The 27,532-nt window shown below is 43.5% G+C and overlaps 1 protein-coding gene across 1 annotated transcript in view; it reads left to right on the forward strand.

Moving 5' to 3' along the window:
* LOC126474322 (testis-specific serine/threonine-protein kinase 6-like) overlaps nt 1-11,895 on the forward strand; it is a 28,683-nt gene extending 16,788 nt beyond the window's left edge. The window contains exon 4 of the mRNA XM_050101788.1: nt 11,524-11,895. Coding sequence (XP_049957745.1) covers nt 11,524-11,895 — 372 coding nt within the window. The remainder of the gene's footprint in view (nt 1-11,523) is intronic.
* The last annotated feature ends 15,637 nt before the right edge of the window (nt 11,896-27,532 follow it).

Raw genomic sequence — 27,532 nt, forward strand, 5'->3', positions numbered from 1 at the left:
CATATGATAAAATTTCGACGATTTGCTACGAATAAAAATTATAGTTGGTCATCCCCACAATTAGCACTTTTGGTACTCAAAAATCAAGATTTTTCCGGTGTATCTTGATAACTGATACAGATTTTCGAAAAGGAGAGAATGGCGTTTCTGTTGAATATCTAAAGAATGTACCGTTAAAATCTGAGCCGTTTGCTACCATTAGTTATCTAGACAATTGCGACTAACGTTGCAAAACTTCTTATAACCGTTTTTTGCGGTTTTCTTCATAAGTACGGCAACTCTGAGTCTCTCAATGTTGGCAACGGGTAATGATATCGAAAAACGTATCACAGTTCCGCGAGAATGTTATCCTTTGAGCAAGTGGTAAAAATTGCGATGTTCTGCTATGAATAAAAATTGTAAAAGTGGCCATCACAACCGGTACTTTCCGTACCCAAAAATCATGGTTTTTTCGGGTTTTCTCAGGAACCGTCCATCAACAATCGGTGCTTTTGTAAGCTATCTTATTTCCACTGTAGAGCACACCTAATGAAAAGAAACAACCAATTCGCCAAGTTTGCCTGGGTTGGAGGAAGTATGCATTATTTAAATTTGAACACGCACTCTTCCGATAGTTATACAAACAGTCGCTAAGAATGGGTTATCCAAAACACTTGACCCCTTATCTGTTTCATCAATAGAATCCGAGATATGACCCTTTGAAAAATCGTATTTTCATGGGTGACTGTCCGGAAAGTACGAGTATTTGTACCGTAGATGACCGATAGAGGACTGGCTCTCTTCCTTATCTTACGGTGAGGGAACAGTTACATCACTTCACATCCTTTTCCCGTCTGGCCAGCTTCCCAGAATGCCGAGTGATGTTCCAACTTTACACTTCAGGGGTTATGGCTGGTGTATCTTGAAGTGTCAGTGTATTGAATAGTTAGTTAGTCGTGCGACCGACTTACGCTTTCTCACCGAACCGTGCACGGTCGTCATAATGACAGTACCTCTCTCCTATGACGTCATTTTACTACATTGGCATTTCAGACCGCCCAGCTCATACGGTGCGTAGCAATCGGCTCGGTGGCGAGGCCGTAATAGCTACAATGTTAGTGGCCCCTCCCTGTTGAAATCCCAACCGAATATTATGGCTTGACGCGCTTTCCTATGCTTGTTGCGTTACGAGGGAAGATGTCTGAATCTCTTAGGTGGCTGCACCAATACTCGTATATTATTTTGTGGAACACAAAAGTAGTTCTGTACTGACATTCAGATACGCTATCTCATTAAAAAAATCTACATCTACATATATACTACGCTAACCACCAAACGGTGCGTGGCGGAGGGCACAATACGCGCCAAAGTCATATTTTCCCCCCTCTGTTCCACTCGCGGATCGTACGAGGGAAAAACGACTGTCTGAACGCCTCAGTACGAGCTCTTATTTCCCTTATTTTTGAATGGTGATCATTACGCGATTTAAAAGTTGGTGGTAATAATACATGCTCTACATCCGCGGTGAAGTTTGGATTTCGGAATCTAGTGAGCAGCCCCTTCTATTTAGCGCGTCGTCTATCTGCAAGTGTGTCCCACTTCAAACTTTCTATGAGATTTGTAACGCTCTCGCGATGGCTAAATGTACCAGTCACGAATCTTACCGCTCTTCTTTGGACCTTCTCAATTTCGTGAATCAGACCCAACTGGTAAGGGTCCCATACAGACGAACAATACTCCAAGACTGGACGAACTAACGTATTGTAAGCTATTTCCTTTGTTGAAGGACTGCATCGCTTCAGGATTCTACCAATAAACCGCAATCTACAGTTCGCCTTACGCGTTACTTGTGTAAGACAGAAACAGTTTTAAAGTAGCCGATTTTCGGAAACGAAACATTTATACTTGCTACACTGACATGGTAAAAATAATGAACAACAGTTAAACGATTATCGACGTTATATACATTAGGAAAATACTACATTGGATCTACTGTAATAGACATTCCTCACATGCAGTCAATTGAATTTTTCTCATTAATAAATCATGGCCAGAGATTAAGGAAGTGATAAATACCTAGAAAATAATGGATCTCAGCATGGACTGAATCTAAGAACTTTGGATTCTTAGCCAGTGCGCCAGTAACCATACGCTGACATATAGCATGAGTTACCCATGATATAAAACGTGTTATCCACTGTATGAATACTTTTAGCGATGGGTGTGAGTCTCGAAAATTACTGTATGTTAACTGTCTTTTAGCAAAAATATTGATTTTCATTTTTACTCTTGTGCTGATGGCATACAAATTCTGTACCACAACACTAACAGTGCCCTGAATAATGGCAGATAGAACGAAATGTTATTGATTAGAAATTAGTTGTGGCGTTTCACACAACAATGTACATACTTCACAGGAAAGACTAATTTGTTAGCTATGGCATATCAGGCCACGATGTAAGTACTTCACAGGAAAGAATAATGTGAAGGTATCAAAATGGTTCAAATGGCTCTAAGCACTGTGCGACTTAGTATCTGAGGTCATCAGTCCCCTAGGACTTAGAACTACTTAAACCTAACTAACCTAAGGACATCACACACATTCATGCCAGAGGCAGGATTCGAACCTGCGACCGTGGCAGCAGCGCGGTTCCGGACTGAAGCGCCTAGAACCGCTCGACCACAGCGTTGTCGGCATCCACAGGTAAACTTTACAATTCGCGTCTTACCAATTAACTTTCACAGCCCGCTGTCAGCGTCTTTCTTCGTTTCTTGGAAATAGTAGCGTCATATAGCCATCTTCACTTCCATGTCTCCAGATACAATTAGTGTACTTCACTGTAACGTATGTCCACCCTTCGTCTTCATGATGGCTTGAACTATGGTTAAGGCACTTGTAATAGGGGTTCTGATTGGCTATGGAGGAGCAACAGCCCATGCTTCCTTTAAAGCGGAAACCAGAGAGCGAAGTAAATTTTTGGTCGGAACCGGGGTGAGGTCAGGACATTTTAGGAATGTTTTTTCTCGCGACCTATTGCCTCACAAAAGTGCATCCAGTGGTAAAGATCTCAAGCGCTTTTTGTGATCATTTAGTTTCACTTCTCTCGTCAGTTGTATTTTCCAGACCCAAAGCTGCGAATCTTAGATTTCACTGGACTTGCAGCAACTTCATCCCTCACGATGGCGATGTTTCCTGCATAACGACCAATTCGAGTACGCCCCGAGGACCTAAAATCGAACTTGTTTTCACAGGTTTAGCAGTCAGTCTCAGCACAGCTGACATGTTAGGTGCATTACGTTTACCAAACATTCCACGTAGTTGTCGAACAGTCTGTGTACAACATTTACCACTTTTGTAGTACACTGGTGCGCAAAACCAAAGAAGGAATATAACTATCGCGTGACGTGTCATTGACAACTGTCATAGCACTGTGAAACGGGAACCTTACATACACTACTGGCCATTAAAATTGCTGCACCACGAAGATGACGTGCTACAGACGCAAAATTTAACCGACAGGAAGAACATGCTGTGATATGGAAATGATTAGCTTTTCAGAGCATTCACACAGGGTTGGCGCCGATGGCGACACCTACAACGTGCTGACATGAGGAAAGTTTCCATCCTATTTCTCATACGCTAACAGCACTTGACCGGCGTTGTCTCGTGAAACATTGTTGTGATGCCTCGTGTAAGGAGGAGAAATACGTACCATCACGTTTCCGACTTTGATAAAGGTCGGATTGTAGCCCATTGCGATTGCGACTTACCATGTCGCGGCAGTCGAGATGACAGGCATCTTATCCGCATGGCTGTAACGGATCGTGCAGCCATGTCTCGATCCCTGAGCCAACAGATGGGGACGTTTGCAAGATAACAACCATCTGCACCAACAGTTCGACGACGATTGCAGCAGCATGGACTATCAGCTCGGAGACCACCGCTGCGGTTACCCTTGACACTGCATCACAGACAGAAGCGCCTGCGATGGTGTACTCAACGACGAACCTGGGTGCACGAATGACAAAACGTCATTTTTTCGGATGAATCCAGGTTCTGTTTACAGCATCACGATGGTCGCATCCGTGTTTGGCGATATCGCGGTGAACGCACCTTCGAACCGTGTATTCACCGCCATACTGGCGTATCACTCGGAGTGATGGTATGGGGTGTCATTGGTTACACGTCCCGGTCACCTCTCGTTCGCATTGACAGCACTTTGAACAGTGGAGGTTACATTTCAGATGTGTTACGGCCCGTGTCTCTACCCTTCATTCGATCCCTGTGAAACCCTACGTTTCAGCAGGATAATGTACGACCGCATGTTGCAAGTTCTGTACGGGCCTTTCTGGATACAGAAAATGTTCGACTGCTGCCCTGGCCAGCACAATCTCCAGATCTCTCACCAACTGGAAACATCTGGTCAATAGTGGCCGAGCAACTGGCTCTTCACAATACGCCACTCATTACTCTTGATGAACTGTGGTATCGTGTTGAAGCTGCATGGGCAGCTGTACCTGTACACCCCATCCAAGCTCTGTTTGACTCAATGCCCAGTCGTATCAAGGCCGTTATTAATGCCAGAGGTAGTTGTTCTGGGTACTGATTTCTCAGAATCTATGCACCCAAACTTCGTGAAAATGTAACCACATGTCAGGTATAGTATAATGTATTTGTCCTATGAATACCCATTTATCATCTGCATTTCTTCTTGGTGTAGCAATTTTAATGGCCAGTAGTGTAGAAAGAACGGCTACAGTACAGTACAGTACAGTACAGAAGGTAACTGAAGGTAATATACAGTGGGACGAAAAGAAATATGGCACTTATATCCAAAGACAGTAATTACACTGAAGTCATCATGGTCAGTGGTGGTCCCCTGGACATCACAAACGGCGTGACATAGTAGTTGCTTGTGAGATCACCAAGGAAGGAAATGTATAATCTAAAGCGTGCTCCCATGTTGTCCACAAGGTTAACGAGGAATTCTTTTGGTACGGCTTTACATTCCTCCACCAGCGCGGTTCATAACTGCTGAATGGTCGTTGGTGCATGTGAATGTGCTGCAGTACCTCTCTCCAACTACCCCCCCCCCCCTTCCCCCCCCCCAAATACTCGATGGGATTTAGGTCAGGGGAACGGGCGGCTAGTCCATTCACCAAATAACTTCTCGTTCCAAGAGATCCTCCAATTGCACGGTTCGATGTGGTTGAGCAGTAATATCTATAAAAATGAAGTCAGGGCCGAATGCACCACTGAAAAGATGCACATAGTGAAGAAGTATACAGGGCGGTCCATTGATCGTGACCGGGCCAAATATCTCGGGACATAAGCGTCAAACGAAAAAAAAATACAAAGAACGAAACTTGTCTAGCTTGAAGGAGGAAACCAGATGGCACTATGGTTGGCCAACTAGATGGCGCTGCCGTAGGTCAAACGGATATCAGCTGCGTTTTTTAAATAGCAATCCCCATTTTTTATTACAAATTCGTGTAGTACGTAAAGAAATATGAATGTTTTAGTCGGACCACTTTTTTCGCTTTGTAATAGATGTCGCTGTAATAGTCACAAACATATAGCTCACAATTTTAGACGAACAGTTGGTAACAGGTAGGTTTTTTAAATTAAAATACAGAACTTAGGAACGTTTCACATTTTATTTCGGTTGTTACAACGTGATACATGTACCTTTGGGAACTTATCATTTCTGAGATCGCATACTGTTACAGTGTGATTACCTGTAAATAACACATTAATGCAATAAATGCTCAAAATGATGTCCATCAACCTCAATCCTTTTGGCAATACGTGTAACGACATTCCTCTCAACAGCGAGCAGTTCGCCTTCCGTAATGTTCGCACAAGCATTGACAATCCGCTGACGGGTGTTGTCAGGCGTTGTCGGTGGATCACAACAGCAAATATCCTTCAACTTTCGCCACAGAAAAAAATCCGGGGACGTCAGATCCGTGAACGTGCGGGCCATGGTATGGTGCTTCGACGACCAATCCACCTGTCATTAAATATGCTATTCAGTACCGCTTCAACCGCACGCGAGCTATGTGCCGGACATCCATCGTGTTGGAAGTACAGAGCTATTCTGTCATGAAGTGAAACATCTTGTAGTAACATCGGTAGGACATTACGTAGGAAATCAACATACATTGTACCATTTAGATTGCCATCGATAAAATGGGGGCCAATGATCCTTCCTCCCATAACGCCGCACCATACATTAACCCGCTCTGGAACCGCGCGACCGCTGCGGTCGCAGGTTTGAGTCCTGCCTCGGGAATGGATGTGTGTGATGTTCTTACGTTAGTTAGGTTTAAGTAGTTCTAAGTTCTAGGGGACTGATGACCTCAGAAGTTAAGTCCCCTAGTGCTCAGAGACATTTGAACCATTAACCGGCCAAGGTCGCTGATGTTCCTCTTGTCACAGCCATCGTGGATTTTCTGTTGCGCAATAGTCCATATTATGCCGGTTTACGTTACCGCTGTTGGTGAACGACGCTTCCTCGCTAAACAGAACGCATGCAGAAAATCTGTCATCGTCCAGCAATTTCTCTTGTGCCCAGTGGCAGAACTGTACACGACATTCAAAGTCGTCGCCATGCAATAATTCCTGGTGCATAGAAATATGGTACGAGTGCAATCGATGTTGATGTAGCATTCTCAACACCGACGGTTTTGAGATTCCCGATTCTCGCGCAGTTTGTTTGATACTGATGTGTGGATTAGCCGCGACACTAGCTAAAACACCTACGTGGCCATCATCATTTGTTGCAGGTCGTGGTTGACGATTCACATGTAGCTGAACACTTCCTGTTTCCTTAAAGAACGTAACTATCCGGCGAACGGTCCGGACACTTGGATGATGTCGTCCAGGATACCCAGGAGCACACATAGCACACGCCCGTTGGGCATTTTGATCACATTAGCCATACATCAACACGACATCGACCTTTTCCGCAATTGGTAAACGGTCCATTTTAACATGGGTAATGTATCACGAAGCAAATACCGTCCGCACTGGTGGAATGTTAAGTGATACCACGTACTTATTGTGACTATTACAGCGCCATCTATCACAAAGCGAAAAAAGTGGTCCAACTAAAACATTCATATTTCTTTACGTACCACACGAATATGTAATAAAAAATGGGGGTTCCTATTTACAAAAACGATGTTGACATCCGTTTGACCTATGGCAGCGCCATCTAGTGGGCCAACCATAGCGCCATCTGGTTTCCCCCTTTCAAGCTAGACAAGTTTCGTTCTTTGTAGTTTTTTCGTTTGACGCTTATTTCGTGACATATTCGGTCCGGTCACTATCAATGGACCACCCTGTAGTGTCAGAATAACGCCGAAGATGAGTTTATAGCGTTCAAAAATTTGGAGGTACAATAACACCTGGGTCACAAAAAAGATTGTATTCAACAACGTTCCGGCGTGCACTGTGTACCCTCATACGACGAGAGGTGAGAACACATAATGAACCCAGGAACAAAGTGGTACATGATAGTTTCGGTGGTGCAAGTGTTATGCATACTGACGTGCAAATCTTTGAGCATTGTACACTCACCTCCCAACGCTATTGCGACACTGTACCCCTTTACCATGTACATCTTTTCAGTGCTGTATTCGCCCCTGACTTCATATTTATGGATGACAATCTGCGACCGCATCGAACAGAAAAGTTGGAGGAGCTCCTGGCACGAGAAGGTATTCAGTTAATGGACTAGCCTGCCCATTCCCCCCGACTTAAATCCCATCGACGACCTCTCGATTACGATCCAAAAATGTTCGATGAGATTCATGTCGGGCGATCAGGGTGGCCAAATTGTTCGCTCGAATTGTTTAGAATGTTCAAAGCACAGTTGTGGCCCGGTGACATTGGCGCATTATCATCCATAAAAATTCCATTGTTGTTTGGCGTCATGACGAGCATAAATGGCTGCAAATGGTGTCCAATTAGCTGAACATTCAGGGGACCCCGTTCACTTCATGGAACACGCTAAAATTTTGTCGCACTATCCTAATGGATACGTTTGTGCTGCGTCCCGAACTGATTTCTGGCCGGCCGAAGTGGCCGTGCGGTTAAAGGCGCTGCAGTCTGGAACCGCAAGACCGCTACGGTTGCAGGTTCGAATCCTGCCTCGGGCATGGATGTTTGTGATGTCCTTAGGTTAGTTAGGTTTAACTAGTTCTAAGTTCTAGGGGACTAATGACCTCAGAAGTTGAGTACCATAGTGCTCAGAGCCATTTGAACTGATTTCTGTGCTTACATCAAGTAGTGTTCTAGTCTGTAAGTACTGACAAATCTATGCAAACGTCGCTGCTCTCGGTCGTTAAGTGATGACCGTTGGTCACTGCACTGTCCATGGTGATAAGTAATGCATGAAGTTTTGTGTTTTCGGTACACTCTTGACACTGTGGATCTCGGAATACTGAATTCGCTAACGATATCTGATACAGAATGTCACATGCGTCTAGCTCCAACTAGCACTCCGCGGTCAAAATCTTTTAACTCCCGTCATGCTGCCATAATTACGTCGGAAACTTCTTCACATCAATCACCTGAGTACAAATGACAGGTTCACCAATGCAGCGCGCTTTTATACCTTGTGTACGCGATACTACCGCCATCTGTAGATGTGCATATCGCCATCCCATGACTTATATCATCTCAGTGTAAGTTTTCACTATGACAACACGTTGTTCCATCGCGAAGCGCTCCATTACTAGCCACAGAGAAGACAGACGAAAATTGTGCAGCGTTAAGTGTTTAACATATGAAGACGAAAATGTAACGTGTATATGTACCAGAGAACCATGAGTTTAGGAAGACGGTATTATATTTTGTATCTATTCAGGTTGTAGTGAATGACGACAGTTGACATAATTACACTACTGGCCATTAAAATTGCTACACCACGAAGATGACGTGCTACAGATGCGAAATTTAACCGACAGGAAGAAGATGTTGTGATATGCAAATGATTAGCTTTTCAAAGCATTCACACAGGGTTGACGCCGGTGGCGACACCTAGACGTGCTCACATGAGGAAACTTACCAACCGACTTCTCATACACAATCAGCAGTTGACCGGCGTTGCCTCGTGAAACGTTGTTGTGATACCTCGCGTAAGGAGGAGAAATACGTACCATCACGTTTCCGACTTTGATAAAGATCGGATTGTAGCCTATCGCGATTGTGGTTTATCATATGTCGACAATGCTGCTCGCTTTGGTCGAGATCCAATGACGGTTAGCAGCATATGGAATCGGTGGGTGCATGAGGGTAATACGGAACGCCGTGCTGGATCCCAACGGCCTCGTATCACTAGCAGTCGAGATGACAGGCATCTTATCCGCATGACTGTAACGGATCGTGCAGCCATGTCTCGATCTCTGAGACAACAGATGGGGACGTTTCCAAGACAACAACCATCTGCACCAACAGTTCGACGACGTTTGGAGCAGCATGGACTATCAGCTCGGAGACCATGGCTGCGGTTACCCTTGACGCTGCATCACAGACAGGAGCGCCTGCGATGATGTACTCAACGACGAACCTGGGTGCACGAATGGCAAAACGTCATTTTTTCGGATGAATCCAGGTTCTGTTTACAGCATCGTGATGGTCGCATCCGTGTTTGGCGACATCGCGGTGAACGCACATTGGAAGTGTATATTCGTCATCGCCATACTGGCTTATCACCCTGCGTAATGGTATGGGGTGCCATTGGTTACACGTCTCGATCACCTGTTGTTCGCATTGACGGCACTTTGAACAGTGGACGTTACATTTCAGATGTGTTACGACCCGTGGCTCTACCCTTCATTCGATCCCTGAGAAACCCTACATTTCAGCAGGATAATGCACTACCGCTTCTTGCAAGTTCTGTACGGGCCTTTCTGGATAAAGAAAATGTTCGACTGCTGCCCTCTCCAGCACATTCTCCAGATCTCTCACCAACTGAAAACGTCTGGTCAATGGTGGCCGAGCAATTGGCTCGTCACAATACGCCAGTCACTACTCTTGAAGAACTGTGGTATCGTGTTGAAGCTGCATGGGCAGCTGTACCTGTACACCCCATCCAAGCTCTGTTTGACTCAATGCCCAGGCGTATCAAGGCCGTTATTACGGCCAGAGGTGGTTGTTCTGCCTACTGATTTCTCAGGATCTATGCACCCCAACTGTTTGAAAATGTATTCACGTGTCAGTTCCAGTATAATATATTTGTCCTATGAATACCCGTTTATCATCTGCATTTCTTCTTGGTGTACTAATTTTAATGACTAGTAGTGCATATAGTTTCACAATCAGATTAATATTTACGAGTCAAGATACAGATATTTGCGCTTTGCAGTGGACGCGGCAACAAGCTAAGGACTGCAGCGACTGTGAGTCCTTTCACACACTGTTCTGACTCCGGCCGCTTCGAATCTACTGTTGAGTGCTGTTGGGGGATGGGGGGCCATTCTCGTTCACGTGCAGATACTTCCAGAAAGGGCTGGACTCTCCAGAGACTTGGTCGAATCTAGCGACCGAACATTTAGTGCTGCCATTTCACTAGAACAGAAATGGCGGGCATTTTAGAAGTAGCGTTCTTTATGCGTGATCCTGTGTCACCCACATTTAATTTTTTTTTTGTGGGATCTAAAATTTAAAAACCTCTCTCACACCGGCCTCATTTAGCTTCACTGATCAGGTTAGTAAAAACATGCGTATATTAAGGGAATTTTCATTCACAAAGCAGGCTTATCACATTCACACAGTTCAATACTGTTCTATCCTGATTAAATTGAGCTTAACTTAAATTCCATAAGGCAGTGAAGCCATTTCGAAGTCTCGGTGCGACGAAAATTGTCAGTCGATCTCCTGAAAACATTTGTAATAATTATCAACTTTCGGTGATCACATGGGGAAGACCGGAGATCTGCTGGTAAGACCGTGTTAGCCTATTTATTTGAAGTAACTGGATATCTTGAGCATACAAAACGGCAGGTTCGTCCAGTGTAAATCAGACGTTCCCCACTGATCCCGTGCAACACAGCGTAGTAAGCAGACACTGTCAATAATAATCAGTTAAATAATACGCGAACACACTTACTTTAGTTTAGTTCATGTATAAAATTCCTTCTCATACAGAATCTCATCAAAATGGCGACTAGCTCAACAATACATACATATACATCCTCCTTCTTTCACGACTAATCGGCAAGCATAGATAGCAGAGAAGCTATTCCATGGAGTAAATGGACGCTCCAAGGAATAATTGGGCTTGAAACTACTTTGCATTGATAATCGGTAAGATAAGAAGAGATATTTCGAGATATGTACTGAGTTATATAATTTATAAAATTTCTGAAAATATCGCGGAGAGACCGCTGTAAGAGACATTACACACAGACTGCGACGAAGCGTCGACGCATAAATTTACACGTCGGCCGCGAGCCCCCCCAGCGAGGGAGTCTCAGCCCTCACGAATTCTGGGCTACTGCAGACTGTGACGGGACCGCACATCTGCTGCACAGGGCATTCTGATGCCCAGCACTACGTACTGCGGCTCGCTGGCGTACGCGCCGCCGGAGATCATCGAGGGCAAGCCGTACAACCCCAAGGCGGCGGACGTGTGGTCTCTGGGCGTGGTGCTGTTCGTGATCCTCAACAAGGCGCTGCCCTTCGACACGACCAGCGCCAAGAAGCAGCACCTGCAGCAGGTGACGCGCGACTGGCGCTTCCGCTCCAAGGTGGTGCCGCTGCTCAGCGATCACGTCAAGCTGCTCGCCGCACAGATGCTCGAGCCCGTCACCACGGGCCGGCCCACCATCGACCAGGTGTGTCTACTGTACCAGCCAGCACCACTGTGGATTTTGGGCGGTGGCTTCATCCTTTCCTACTGGTGATGTCTAAAAAAGTGACCTGTGCCTTTCGCCGGCAACGGCTCTACTGACTGTTCTATCCAAGCAACCGAGAGAGATGGCGCAGTGGTTTGCACACTGGAATCGCATTCGGGACGACGACGGTTCAAACCCGTGTCCGGCCATCCTGATTTGGGTTTTCCATGATTTCACTAAATCGATTCAGGAAAACACCGTGGCGAATCATTTGATAGGGCATGGCCAACTTCCTTCGTCATCCTTTCCCCATCCGTTGGGACTGATGACGTCGCTGTTTGGTCCCCTCCCCCGAATTAACCAACCCATCTGCCCAAACACGACTCAGGACCCGTCCTCACAGCTGTACTTCCGCCAGTGCCTCGTCTCCTACCTTCCAAACTTCACAGAAGTTCTCCTACATAGCTTGGCGGACTAGCAGCCCAGGAGAAAGAATATTGTGAAGACACGGCTCAGCAAAGGGCTGGTGGATGTTCCCAGAATGAATTTTCACTCTGCACCAGAGTGTCGGCTAGTACTACGCGTATGATAAAAGTAAAGAGATTGAAACTTCCTGGAAGATTAAAACTGTGTGCCCGACCGAGGCTCGAACTCAGGACCTTTGTCTTTCGTGGGCAAGTGCTCTACGGACCTTTTTTTGCATTTTGTTCGTTTTTTTGTTGTATTTGGTTGTAGGGGACGTCACATGACATCAATTGAAGTTCGTTGTTGATTCTTTCACTCGTATTTTTTTTTTTTATTACAGAGACCAGCCAGGTCTCTGACTGAACATGCTGAGATACCTGCCGGCAGCCCGACTGAGCTATCCAAGCACGACTGACAGCTTCTGTGAAATTTGGAAGGTATGAGACGAGATACTGGCAGAACTAAAGCTGTGAGGAGTGGTCGTGAGTCGTGTTTCTGCAGCTCAAATGGTATTTATGTGGTCGTTGTACGTCTCCAGATACGGTACGACATCGCTTTACTTGTGGCGGTCATATGGCAAACTGGTCTTGGATCAGGACACAATTAGCCTTCCTTACTCGATCTTCTGAGGCTGCGTACACTACAGATTCTTCTTTCTTTCCACGGTCGGAAACCCATACCATTATGTGGTTGCTGGGACACTTCGCTCATTGTGTTCTAGAGTGCGAGGGGGAAGATCACACGAACTTCATGCAGTACAAGTTCACTACCTATTGGACATGCTTGCCAATGCCTCTATATCGAGACCTCTTCGCCAACATGTCTAATCTTGTTTTCTGTCGGCAAGGTGTCGGTTAATTTAATTTTTCTGGTAAGTGTTTTTTTTGTTATGTATGTTCCCATCTGATTTGCTTCGCCTTGTCCTTTCCTGATTTCCCTGTTAGTTTTGTTTTGTGTGTTGACTCACATCGCTCCAGTTCTACTGTAAAATGTGTATAGATGAGCCAGCCGCGGTGGCCGAGCGGTTCTAGGCGCTTTAGTCCGGAACCGCGCGACTGCTACGGTCGCAGGTTCGAATCCTGCCTCGGGCGTGGATGTGTGTGATGTCCTTACGTTAGTTAGGTTTAAGTAGTTCTAAGTTCTAGGGGACTGATGACCTCAGATATTAAGTTCCATAGATCTCATAGCCATTTGAACCATTTTTTGTATAGATGAAGTATAGATACACATGAGCGTCTACAATCCTTGTAGTCAAATTGGGGTTTTTCTTAGCTTGCTATTTCGAATGTAATCTGGTTATATTTTCGTTCTACTTTTAGATTCCATTATTAACTATAAAAATAAATAAAAGCACAAAAAATTAAAAATTACTCAAAAACCATACAATAATAATTGTTGATACACGTCATGTGAGTTTGGTGGTGGTTTGTCACCTATGTTCTCGTTTTTTTACCATAATTAATTTTTTCTCCCATTTGCAGCTTTTATTACATGATGGTTTGACTATGGTCTCTTGAAGTGTCATGACAGTACCAAGTCATTCCGATAATTTTTAAAAAAAACGGTAGATCACTTACCGGCGAAAGGCAAAGGTCCCGAGTTTGAATGTCGGTCCAACACACAGTTTTAATCGGCCAGGAAGTTTCATATCAGCGCACACTCCGCTGCAGAGTGAAAATCTCATTCTAGAAATATCCCACAGGCTGCTTCTTAGTCATGTCTCCACAATATCCTTTCTTCCAGGAGTGCAAGTTCTCCAAGGTTTGCAGAAGAGCTTATGTGATGTTTGGAAGGTAGGAGACCAGATACTGAAAGAATCAAAGCTGTGAGGATGGGTCCTGTGTCGTGCTTGGGTAGCTCGGTTGTCAGAGCACTTGCCTGTGAAAGGCAAAGGTTCCGAGTTTGAGCCTCGGTCCGGCACCGAGAGTCAATTTGCCAGGAAGATTCATCTCAGCGCAAGCTCCATTGCAGAGTGAATATTTTATTCATGTAAAGAGACTGATTATTTATCGAACAAAATTTTTATTTTATTTTTTCAAATAACAGTATTGCTCCTTCAAGGCAGTTCCCTTCAGCAACATACACTAGCCTAGACAGTGTTCCCATTCCTGGTAGCAGCAGGAAAAGGTTTCAACTGGTATGGCCTTGAACATGTCAGTCACATTCTCTTGAACGTTCTTCGCAGTCTATACGACGTTCTTTTAAAACATTTTCCAATTACTGGAAAAGAAAAACGTCGCAAGGCTTCAGATCATGTGAATAGGGGGAGGGGGGGGGCTATGGAACAACAGGAATGCCTTTTGAGGTCAAACATTCCGTGATGGAAGTGGCCGTGCCACGTGGGGCGTTGTCATGATGCGGCGTCCACTTGTCTCCGGTGTCTGGTCTCACTCCACTCACCCCTTTTCCTGCGCCTTTCGAGGACATCTTTATAAAACGCTTGGTTGATAGTTTGTCTACATCTACATCTACATTGATACTCCGCAAGCCACCCAACGGTGTGTGGCGGAGGGCACTTTACGTGCCACTGTCATTACCTCCCTTTCCTGTTCCAGTCGCGTATGGTTCGCGGGAAGAACGACTGTCTGAAAGCCTCCGTGCGCGCTCTAATCTCTCTAATTTTACATTCGTGATCTCCTCGGGAGGTATAAGTAGGGGGAAGCAATATATTCGATACCTCATCCAGAAACGCACCCTCTCGAAACCTGGCGAGCAAGCTACACCGCGATGCAGAGCGCCTCTCTTGCAGATTCTGCCACTTGAGTTTATTAAACATCTCCGTAACGCTATCACGGTTACCAAATAACCCTGTGACGAAACGCGCCGCTCTTCTTTGGATCTTCTCTATCTCCTCCGTCAGACCGATCTGGTACGGATCCCACACTGATGAGCAATACTCAAGTATAGGTCGAACGAGTGTTTTGTAAGCCACCTCCTTTGTTGATGGACTACATTTTCTAAGCACTCTCCCAATGAATCTCAACCTGGTACCCGCCTTACCAACAATTAATTTTATATGATCATTCCACTTCAAATCGTTCCGCACGCATACTCCCAGATATTTTACAGAAGTAACTGCTACCAGTGTTTGTTCCGCTATCATATAATCATACAATAAAGGATCCTTCTTTCTATGTATTCGCAATACATTACATTTGTCTATGTTAAGGGCCAGTTACCACTCCCTGCACCAAGTGCCTATCCGCTGCAGATCTTCCTGCATTTCGCTACAATTTTCTAATGCTGCAACTTCTCTGTATACTACAGCATCATCCGCGAAAAGCCGCATGGAACTTCCGACACTATCTACTAAGTCATTTATATATATTGTGAAAAGCAATGGTCCCATAACACTCCCCTGTGGCACGCCAGAGGTTACTTTAACGTCTGTAGACGTCTCTCCATTGATAACATTGTCCTGGAAGAACCAATTGTTTATGCCCAATACCACGACTATAAAAAATGTAGATAGGCGTTGTTTTGATCTTTGACTTTCTCGTTCGAGGTTTTTTTGGTCGACGAAATGTTGTGTGCCACTCGCCACTTTGTCGCTTTGTCTCAGAATCGTTCTCGAAAGTTCACGAGGCATCGCCTGTGATCACATGACAGAACCGTTCGTAGTCATTGGCAATCCTCTCAAGAAAGTCAACAGGCGCGTTTCTTCGATTGTCCTTCTGCTCATTTGTGAGGTTTTTCGGCACCATTTTGGCATAAACCTTTCGCATGTGCAAAACTTCGGTCAAAATCTGATGTATGGTGAAGGTGTTTAAGGTTACCAGGTCATTCATCATCCTTACTGTTAAATGTCGGCCTGATCTCACAAGAAACGCACACGTTCGACGTTTCCGTCTGTTCTTAAAGTTAAAGGCCTCCCTGAACGAAGTTCATCTTCAACGTGTTCTCGTCCTTCCAAAAGCGATCTGTGCCAGCTAAAAACTTGTACTCTTGATATGAAATGTTTCCCATAGGCCTGTTTCAATTTTTCGAAGGTCACACTGTACTCTTGGAATGCCCAATTTTAACATAAAATGCGATGGTATAACTTTGCTCTAAACGCTACTGTTCCATTTGCGTAACGCACAGCAAAAATACAACTTCACATATGCCCTCTCGAAAATGACGTGATGACTGTACACGAAGCTGGAACTCGGACTGAGCCTCTGGAAGGGATGAACACACCGGTCTACTCAAGCAGAACAACACAGCGTTGATACATCGCTCACAGTGTTGTCAGTCTCAATACTTTTCTCACACATCTTCTATGAAACTTTGTGACAGATTAAAACTGTGAAGCGGACCGAGACTCGAACTCGGCTCCCACAAGCACACATCTTCTATGAAACTTTGTGACAGATTAAAACTGTGAAGCGGACCGAGACTCGAACTCGGCTCCCACAAGTTTCGCAGAAGATCGTCTGTGAAGTTTGGAAGGCGGAAGACGAGGTACTGGAGGAATTAAATCAGTGAGAACTTGTCGTCGCTCGTGCTTGAGTTGCTCAGTTGGTAGAGCACTTGCCCGCCTAAGGCAATTGTCCCAAGTTCAAGCTTCGGTCCGGCATTCATTTTCAGTGAGCTAGGAAGTTTCATATCAGTGTACATTCCACTGCAGAGTGAAAATCTCATTCTGGAATGTCTAAAAGCAGCGGCAGTAATGGTCTGAGTCGGTAAATCTTTACTGATGTTTTATCTCCTTTATGGGGAAGTGGCTTGACAAAATCTATCTGCAGAAATACCATTGTAAAAAGATTCATTTATTTAACTATTTAACTGCAAATTTCATCACTTGAGTATTGTGACAAGGGCAGTCTCACCCCAGTTTCCACTGTTGCCAGATGTATCGAAGATGGCGGCGATGACATCATCCAAGTTGGCAGCATGTAGACTTGCCAACAGCGCATTATGTAATCCAAGATGGCGGCATGACGTCAGATGATGACGCAAGTACCATTATCCAAGATGGCGACTTTTGGCTGGAAAGTGCCACACCCCCTCCCTCAGAAATATGGTGGGAAGTTCAAATTCCAACAGGATAATTCATCACACCACAGTTATCTATACTAACCTAAGAAAATCACGGAAAGGTAGGTCACTTGGGCTACCTCCAATAACCTAAGTCATCTGACCGATGCATCTTCCTATGAACTGGCCCAAGTTTGAATTTTAGGAGCAAACAAAGGTCAATTCAGGTATCACTACTAAGCTAAGAAAATGGTGAGAAAGAAAGACTATTTGGACTAACCACAACCACCTGACCACCACCTCTTCCTATGAACTGGCACCAAGTTTGAATTTCGACAGTAAAGAAAGGTCACTTAGGTTTTCGCTACCAACCTACAAAAATTGTGGGAAACAAAGCTCGCCTCCACTAACCTCAGTCACCCAGCCGCCACCTCTTCCTAGGGATTGGTGGGGAAAAGACTGAGCCTGCACCCTGCCTGATGGAGAGAGGAAGGAGTTTTCGTTATTTATTTTGGAGTAATTTATTTAGGGATGGAGTATATTTATCACAGTGATACAGAACACATAACTCATGTATAATGCTCTACACACACGCTTGCTAATTGTAACCTGTCAAAATTAATGCATTGCACAACCTACAAAATAATAATCCATCTAAAAGACTCTCCAAACATGCTTGCTGATCGTCAACTGTCGAAATCACGCACCAGTCTTTATTAAACAATTAGAGGCAGCACCACCATCCAGTGTATTCGCCATGAGGTCTACACTCCAATTGGCCTAGTACACAGCGCCACCACCAGATGGCACTGTCATCCAAGATGGCGGCTATAATGTCACGTGATAGTGCAAGTACAGTTACCCAAGATGGTGTCAAACAGTGTGTTCACCACAGTGTCTGGACCTAGTACTAAGTACCAGCACCAGAGAGCACTGTCGTCCATACCGTGATGTAATCCGAGATGGTGGGAGGAAATGGCGGGAAAACGACTCTGCCTGTGATGGACATAAGTTTTTATTTTGCAGGCAGTGTCTCCACCATGAGATCTAGACCCCATCTGACCTATTATTACTACACAGTACCACACCAAGAGCGCTGTCGTCCGTTTTGTGACGTAATCCAAGATGGTGCGGTGGGGGGGGGGGGGGGGGATGGCGTGAAAACGACTTTGCCTGTGATGGACCTAAGTTTCTATTTTGTAGGCAGTGTCTCCACTACAAGATCTGGACTCCAACTGACCTAGTACACACAATACTGCCACCAGAGTGTGCTGTCATCCCTCTTGTGATGTAATCTAAGATGGTGGTCTGGAGGGGGAAAATGTCGCGAAAATGACTCACCCTGATCTGGACTGCTGGGGAGAGTAAGGGAGGAGTGTACCCTATTTATTTTTGAACATTTTATTTAGGGATGGAGTATATTTATCACTGACGCAAAACACTCACCCTGATGTGCTTTGGGTCACAATACACAGTCTGCAGACCTGAAAACTACTTCTAAATAACGCTCTCCAGACACGCAAAGAACTCCTAATTTTCCGAAATAATTTCAGTACAAACATGCAAACTGCTCCTAAATAACGCACTACACAGATGTGCAGACACGAAATCAACTCCTAAACTGTCCAAATAGCGCATGGCACAACTTACAGGACCACTCGCAAAATAATGCAATCAATGCACACAGACACTGTCCAGTAGAGTGCACAGGAGGTTATCAGCAAACCCCACAGAGTGACTGTGTCTTACAAAGCGAGACGTAATAAGCCAGATGTTAAAAAATACCCGATCCCAACAACTACTGCAAGTTACTGTCACAAGCGATCTTGGTTCTACAGGTTCACACAAGTATCCATGTTAAAAGCAATACCCACTTTACGAATCGGGGTGCACCATTACCTCTGAATGAGGTTGTTTTTTTCTGGACGAATACCGTGACGTTGGTCATAGTAATGTGTATTATCAGCCCACGTTGCAACCTCGTGATAAAGTAACCACAAATGAAAGTGATTCACTAAGGAACGTGTTATGTAAGCGATATATGCGACTCCCACAGATGGCCCCATCTAGATAATTCTATAGTATTTGTAGCACATTCTGTCTAGAGACCATACCATACCAGAGGTTAATCGATATACCCCCTGAGTTATAGAACACAAACAGTAGTAGCAGATAATGTGTCGATTGAGGTCGTAACAAAATGTACACTAGCTTCCCAGATCTCTATTGTTACGCTATCTGCTAGAAATGATGTCCATGATTTAGAATCGTGTCTTTCCATTCAAGCACATAACTGCATTGGATCCTATAGACAATTCGTTTAATGATTACAACCACTACTCAATCATATTTCTGGCACTGTCATATCTCGAAAGGAGTTACCTTTCCCCAACCTAGCTGCTACAGTAAAATTCCAATGTGGTTTTAGTCACCCACTATGCATCTTGCAACTGCTCCCATGTCTTTAGCTTACTGCATGTGATTGTTCCAATTTAAGTCGGAGCTGAACACAAGTCTGAGAAAGACATATCCACCACCTTCTGTAACCCATGTAGAAACAGAACGACTTGAGTTACTGCAACAGGACCGTGTTTTGACTGTTCTGTGGAAATGTGTGCAATGTGTTACGTCTCCTAACTAGATACAGATACTACAGCCCAAAGCAGATCTGCGGCCATTCAAATCTATCACCCCCAACGTGCTATCATCGTTATTCTCTACCCTCAACAGAGGAAAATTACAAACCATAAAAGCTCATCCGATTTAAAAGTTAACATGGCACCGATGCCAGCACAATGACGCATAGCTGTGATGTGGTCCAGCATGGAGAAAGAGATTTCACAATGCTCCCCAGAATAGCGCAGCATGCAGCCATCCAAGCATTGCTAACGGTATGTCCAGTACCTCACCGAATTTACACCTCAAACTGCTGCTGCTACTGCTGTTGCCTGTATGGCACTATCCTGGCTGTTGGCAAGAGATCTGCTAGGAGAAGGAGATTTTCAGATAGTTTTACTATTGGTGTTTGTAATAGATATGACCAACTGTCAGAGTCTAGTGGAGAGGAATCTCTAGTAGCTGTAGATGTAGGAAGTATGCAGCAGACCTCAGCAGTTACGGTGGCTAGGGCAGTTGCAAAGCCTTAGAGAAAGAAGAAGGTTCTGCTGTTAGGTAGTTCTCATGGTAGAGGTGTAGGCCAACAGTTGCAGGAAGTGTTGGGGAGTGAGTACCAGGTCACCAGCATTGTGAAGCCTAATGCAGGATTGGCTCAGGTGACTGTTAACATAGGGGGGTTATGTAGGGATTTTACTGAAGAGGATCAGGTAGTGATTGTGGGTGGGGCTGGTAATAGTATTGACAGGAATAGGGAGTATGACATAGATGGTGACCTGGAAAAGATAGCCACTCAGACTGCCAACACGAATGTGCATTTCGTGGAACTGTTTGAGCTTCACGATCGGCCTCATCTTAATACAGCCGTCAGGCGTAATAACATTAGACTTGGGGGTGCGCTGATGACAGAAGGCATGAGTCACATTTCAGTGGTGTCAGTGGAGTCTATCAGCAGGACGGGTTTCACTAGATATGGCCTGCACCTCAACAGGTATGGGAAGGGGAGGTTGGCAAAGCTTATAGGTGGCAGCATAGGTGGGGTTGGTGGGATCACTCATGGGAAAATTCCTGCAGTAGTGGGTGTTAGAGCTGCACCTTTTATAGATTGAAGTCAGCTGATAGGTATTCCTGCTTAAGGGAAGTCTCTCTAAGAAAGAAACCACTTTCGACAAAGTTTAGGTATCCGACTAATGAGGGAATTAGTATATTTCATCAAAATATACAAGGTATTAGAGATAAAGTTAGTGAACTGCTTGTAGATGTTGACTCTGAAATTATTGGTGTATCTGAACACTTCTTAAGTAAGGAGATAATTCAGAGGCTTCCTTTACCAGGATACAGGTTGGCTGGCAGCTTTTCTAGGAGCTCTTTGCGGTGTGGGGGAGTAGCCATGTATGTGAAAAACGGTATCCCATTTGAATCAATTGATGTTTCAAGGTACTGCACTGAAAAAGTGTTTGAATGTTGTGCAGGTGTGGTTAAATTTAGTGGAGCTGAACTTCTAACTGTTGTTATTTATAGATCCCTAGACTCTGATTTCACAACATTTTTGCTAAAGCTAGAGGAGGTTCTTGGTTCACTTTATAGGAAATACAAAATGTTAGTTATATGTGGTGACTTCAATATTAATTGTATAAGTGATTGTGCAAGGAAAAGGATGCTGGTAGACCTCCTTAATTCATATAATCTTATGCAAACCGTATTCTTTCCAACGAGAGTGCAAGGGAACAGTAGAACAACCATAGACAATATTTTTGTTCATTCCTCATTACTAGAAGGGCATTCTGTTAGCAAGAAGGTGAATGGCCTTTCAGACCATGATGCACAAATTTTAACTCTGAAAGATTTTTGTGCTGCAACACATGTTAAATACAGTTATCAACTTTTTAGGAAAGCTGATCCAGTTGCTGTAGAGACCTTTGTAAACCTTATCAAGGAACAAGAGTGGCAAGACGTTTATAGTGCTAATACAGTACACGATAAATATAATGCTTTTCTCAAGACTTTTCTCATGCTCTTTGAAAGTTGCTTTCCGTTAAAACGTTCAAAACAGGGTACTAGCACAAACAGGCAGCCTGGGTGGCTGACTAAAGGGATAAGAATATCTTGTAGAACAAAGTGGCAGTTGTATCAAAACGTTAGAAACAGTCACAATCTAAATGCAGTAGCCCATTACAAACAGTATTGTAAGGTGCTTAAAAAAGTTATTAGGAAGGCAAAAAGTATGTGGTACGCAGATAGAATACCTAAGTCTCAGGATAAAATTAAAACCATATGGTCAGTCGTAAAGGAAGTGGCTGGTCTGCAGAGACAGGTCGAGGATATAGAATCAGTGCGTAATGGGAATATCCGTGTTTTTACATTTACATTTACAGTATTTAATAATCACTTTCTGAATATAGCAGGTGAACTAAATAGAAACCTAGTCCCAACAGGTGATCATATAGCGCTCGTAGAAAAAAGTGTTCCGAGACTGTTACCTGAAATGCTCCTCCATGATACTGACAAGAGGGAGATTGAGTTAATAATTAAATCACTAAAGACCAAGAACTCTCATGGATATGACGGGGTATCTAGCAGAATACTGAAGTATTGTTCTATGTATGTTAGCCCAGTACTTAGCCATATCTGTAACTTTTCCTTTAGGAATGGTCGGTTTCCTGACCGATTAAATTACTCGGTAGTGAAGCCACTTTATAAAAACGGAGACAGGGATAATGTTGACAATTATAGACCTATTTCTATGTCATCGGTGTTTGCTAAAGTTATCGAGATCGTTGTATATACAAGGTTACTGGAGCATTTAAATTCACGTAATTTGCTGTCAAATGTACAGCTTGGTTTTAGAAATGGCGTAACAACTGAAAATGCTATATTCTCTTTTCTCTGTGAGGTTTTGAACGGATTGAATAAAAGGTTGCGAACGTTAGGTGTTTTCTTTGATTTAACAAAGGCTTTTGACTGTGTTGACCACAAAATATTACTGCAGAAGTTGGACCATTATTGAGTAAGGGGAGTAGCTTACAATTGGTTCGCCTCTTACTTTGAGAACATAAAGCAGAAGGTAGTTCTCCGCAATATTGAGAGTGGTAGTGATGTTCAGTCCCAATGGGGCACTGTTAAGTGGGGCGTTATCCAAGGGAAGGTGCTGGGGCCACTGCTGTTTCCTATTTATAGAAATGATATGCCTTCTAGTATTACAGCTGATTCAAAAATATTTCTGTTTGCTGATGACACCAGCTTGGTAGTGAAGGATCTTGTGTGTAATATTGAAATTATTATCAAATGATGTAGTTCTTGAAATAAGTTCGTGGCTTGTGGAAAATAATTTGATGCTAAATCACAGTAAGACTCAGTTTTTACAGTTTCTAACTAACAATTCAACAAGAACTGATATTTTTATCAGACAGAATGAGCATATTATAAGTGAGACGGAACAGTTCAAGTTCCTAGGCGTTCGGATAGATAGTAAGCTGTTGTGGAAAGCCCATGTTCAGGATCTTGTTCAGAAACTAAATGATGCTACTTTATTTACCATTAGAACAGTATCTGAAATAAGTGACATTTCAACACGAAAAGTAGTCTACTCCGCGTATTTTCATACGCTTATGTCATATGGTATTCATTTTTTTTTTTTTTTTTGGTAATTCTTCTGATTCAAAAAGGGTATTTTTGGCTCAAAAACGGGCTGTTCGAGCTGTGTGTGGTGTAAGTTCGAAAACCTCTTGTCGACCTCTATTCAATAGTCTGGGAATTTTGACAATGCCCTCACAGTATATATTTTCTTTAATGACGTTTGTTGTTAGCAATATTAGCTTTTTCCCAAGAGTTAGCAGCTTTCACTCAGTTAATAGTAGGCAGAAATCAAATCTGCATGTGGAATGCACTTCCTTGACTCTTGTGCAGAAAGGAATGCAGTATTCTGCTGCATCCATTTTCAATAAGCTACCACAAGAACTCAAAAATCTTAGCAGTAGCCCAAACACTTTTAAGTCTAAACTGAAGAGTTTCCTTATGGCTCATTCCTTCCATTCTGTCGAGGAGCTCCTGGAAGAGCTAAGAAATTAAGCAAATTCCAGTGTTACATTGTTGATTTTCTTTATTTAAACTTACGACTTGTCACCTGAATATGTTTCTTATATTTCATTTTATCTGTTTTTACAATCGTGTTATAATTTCATTTATTGACTCGTTCCATGACCATGGAGACTTCTCCTTAATGTGGTCCCACGGAACAATAAATAAATAAATAAATAAAAAATACAGGCACCACAGAGGCCACTTTAAGTTTGATCACCTATACTCTAGGCGAATGATCATACCTACAGACTATACTAAATCGCATGAGACACTCCCCTTGTCCTGTTTAGTTGTTTCAAACACTGTTTTCTAGCACGCTTTTGTACAATGCCAAACATTTCCTTTTTGCTGCTATGACTTCGAGAACAGAGCCAGGTTCTAAACTGACATTAAGAAGTTGTGATCCATGGCCTTTCATAGGAAAGTAGACGTTGCACAGTGTGAATCATATTCTTACGGCAGATAGCATAACACGTCACACATTGGCTGATTTGAAATTAAAGACAGTTACAAGGTAAGAAAACTGGGAGGGTTTTAAGGCGTTGACATAGGTTTCCAAACTACAGTCCAAAGGTGATTCACGAGCTCTACATTTAGACTCGTCTCTCACACTGACGGAATAGCTGATGGCTCTGCCTTCCCTTCGACCGATTCCTCATATTGCACTCATGTATGCGATCAGTGTTTCAGCGCTATCCACCCCAGAAGGTACTGTCCAGCCACCAATGCTTTTTCCCCAACTGAAACAAGCGATATCAGTCGATCATGATGTGGTAACCAACAGCGTACCAGTGCTCAGATGGGATGGCAAAGACACCATCGAAAGCTCTATTCATTCACGAAAGGTGGAGTGTAGCTGTCTTGTTCTGGTCGGTTGCAGATTAATTCGCTAAAGGTGCTACAGGGTGGGTTGGTCAATGGCAGTGTGAGGAGGGTCTTTCACTCTTAATTTCACCCTAAGACAGCGAGAGTGCTCTGTGACTCCCATACGCAGAGAGGTAGATCGTACATTAAACGCTATGCTCGAGGTGACAGAGATATGTGGAGCCCTGTCTTGTATACTTTGATGATATATGTGTTCGAGAATTAACACTGAATGGACGTGCTGCACAGTCATCTAATCATGTTCGCAATGATACTCGCAAAGTGTAGAGGGGTTGGTTTAGCTGTGATACTGAAATTGGGGAAACATGCTGTCACATCATTGGCCGATGTTACTGTAAAATTGCTAAAATTGTTCGCATTATCAACTGTGATGCTCATTATTAGAGTACACCTATGGTGTCTTTTCCATCCCATCCGTGCACTGGCATGCTGTTGGTTACCACATAATGATTGACTAATATCGCTTGTTTCAGTTGGGGAAAAAGTTTTGGTGGCTGGACGGTACCTTCTGGGGTGGATAGCGCTGAAACATTGATCGCGTACATGAGTGCAATATGAAGAATCAGTCGATGGGAACGCAGAGCCACCAGTTATTCCGTCAGTGTGAGAGACGAGTCTAAATGTAGAACTCGTGAATCACGTTTGGACCTAAATCAGGATGGCCGGACGCAGGTTTCAACCCTTCTCCTCCCGAACGCGAGTCCCATGCACTAACCACTGCGCCACATCGTTTGGTAGTATTCTTGTACTGATGTTATCGCCTCAAAATCAGAATTAATAAACCTAATTAACTGAATAATAATTACGAAATGAATTTAATGATTTAATTTATTACATCATCTACATACACAGGAATACTCAGCAGCTCACAGTTAAGTGCATACCATAGAGTCCATCGAACGACCTTCAAGCTATTTCTCTACCGCTCCACTCTCGAACAGCGCTCGGGAAAAACGAACACTTAAATCTTTCCGTGCGAGCTCTGATTTCTCTTATTTTATTATGATGATTATGTCTCCCGATGCGCGTGGATGCCAACAAAATACTATAACCTTCCCACTGTATTTGCACCAGTCTGGAATGTAGCCCATTTTTACCTCCCATTCTATAAAAGTCTTCCTATTACCAAAATTATGTGCCCACAAACTATTATCCAAATTAAACTCGTGTGCTAACCTTTGACTAATCAGAAACTAATCTGAACTGTAACTGATGTGAATGCAACTTGCTTTCATATTAAATCCGTAAATGAAATGAAACAGTCATCTGGCTCTAATCAAAATTTGCACTTACCTCCCGTCTTGACAACATTGTTGCAGATTTCTTGAAAGCAACACAGCAAACAGCAATCAGGCAGCAGCTAAGCTATATTTCTGTTTATAAAAACATATTCAAACTGTTGCATGATAAATATTGGGGTGGGGAGAGTAACTATTTGAAGACAATGATTTTAGAATGAAGTAAGTATTCAAAAAAGACAGAGTAAAACTTCGCTAATTTACACACATAACATTTGTCTGAACAATACTATGCTTAATAATGCGAACAATGATTTAAAATGGGTAACATTAACAGAGAATGTCTATAAAAATCAAACCTGCGACAGTAGCGGTCACGCGTTTCCAGACTGAAGCGCCTAGAACCGCACGGCCACACCGGCCGGCGATGGTCTATCTTTCAGCTCTGAGCAAGTTAACGAGCTGGCAATAATCTCACACTACTTCTCTACAAAAAATAATAACATTATTCAAAATTTATATTCCTTTCACCTTTCTTTGTATACATCACATTCATCCTTGCTGTCCTTTACAATCAATCTTTCTTCACGTGACATATACAGTCACAAGTCAAAACAGCACTACAGAATACGTCCATCACCTACCACACTTAACGAAGAATGTATCAGACTGCGTAGACACAAAGACTGTTCAAAATTTATATTCCTTTCACCTTACACTTAGCAGTGTATACATCATTTTCATCCTTGCTATCCTTTACAATCAATCTTTCTTCATCTAACATATAAATCACAAGTCAACAGCATTACTGAATACGTCCATCACCTACCAAAATTCAACTAAGAATGTATCAGACTGCGCAGAGGAGAAGACTGTGCCACAACAAGACCAAAAATTGTTTAACAGTAACATAATTTTCTTTCTCTCTCCCTGACGCACATATCGATGACATACAAAAATCAAAGTGACATGACCACCTTCGTATATTCTGACACTTTGAGGAGAATGTTGGTGATTGAAATTTCATGAGAAGGTCTTGCCACACCTATGAACGCCCTTATCTTCATGACTGACGCTCCATTTCGTGTGCCATATCAGTGCCACTCTCTCCCATATTTCACGATAATACAAAACGAGTTCCCCTTCATTGAACTTTTTCGATGTCCTTTGGCAATCCTATCTGAAGCGAATCCCACAACGCGCAGCATTATTCCAGAAGAGGGCGGACAAGTGCACTGTAAGCAGTCTTTTTAGTAAACCTGCTACATCTTCTAAGTGCTCGCAGTCTTTGGGTTGCTTTCCCCACTACATAATCTATGTAATCGTTCCAATTTAAGTTATTTGTAACTGTAATTCTTCTTTCAAATTCTGAAGGTGGCAGGGGTTAAATGCAGGGGGGGGGGGGGGGGAAGGGGAGTGAAACAGGTTGGTAGGACATGTTCTGAGGCATCAAGGGATCACCAATT

The sequence above is a fragment of the Schistocerca serialis genome, chromosome 4 (assembly GCF_023864345.2).
Source record: "Schistocerca serialis cubense isolate TAMUIC-IGC-003099 chromosome 4, iqSchSeri2.2, whole genome shotgun sequence".
NCBI lineage: Eukaryota > Metazoa > Arthropoda > Insecta > Orthoptera > Acrididae > Schistocerca > Schistocerca serialis.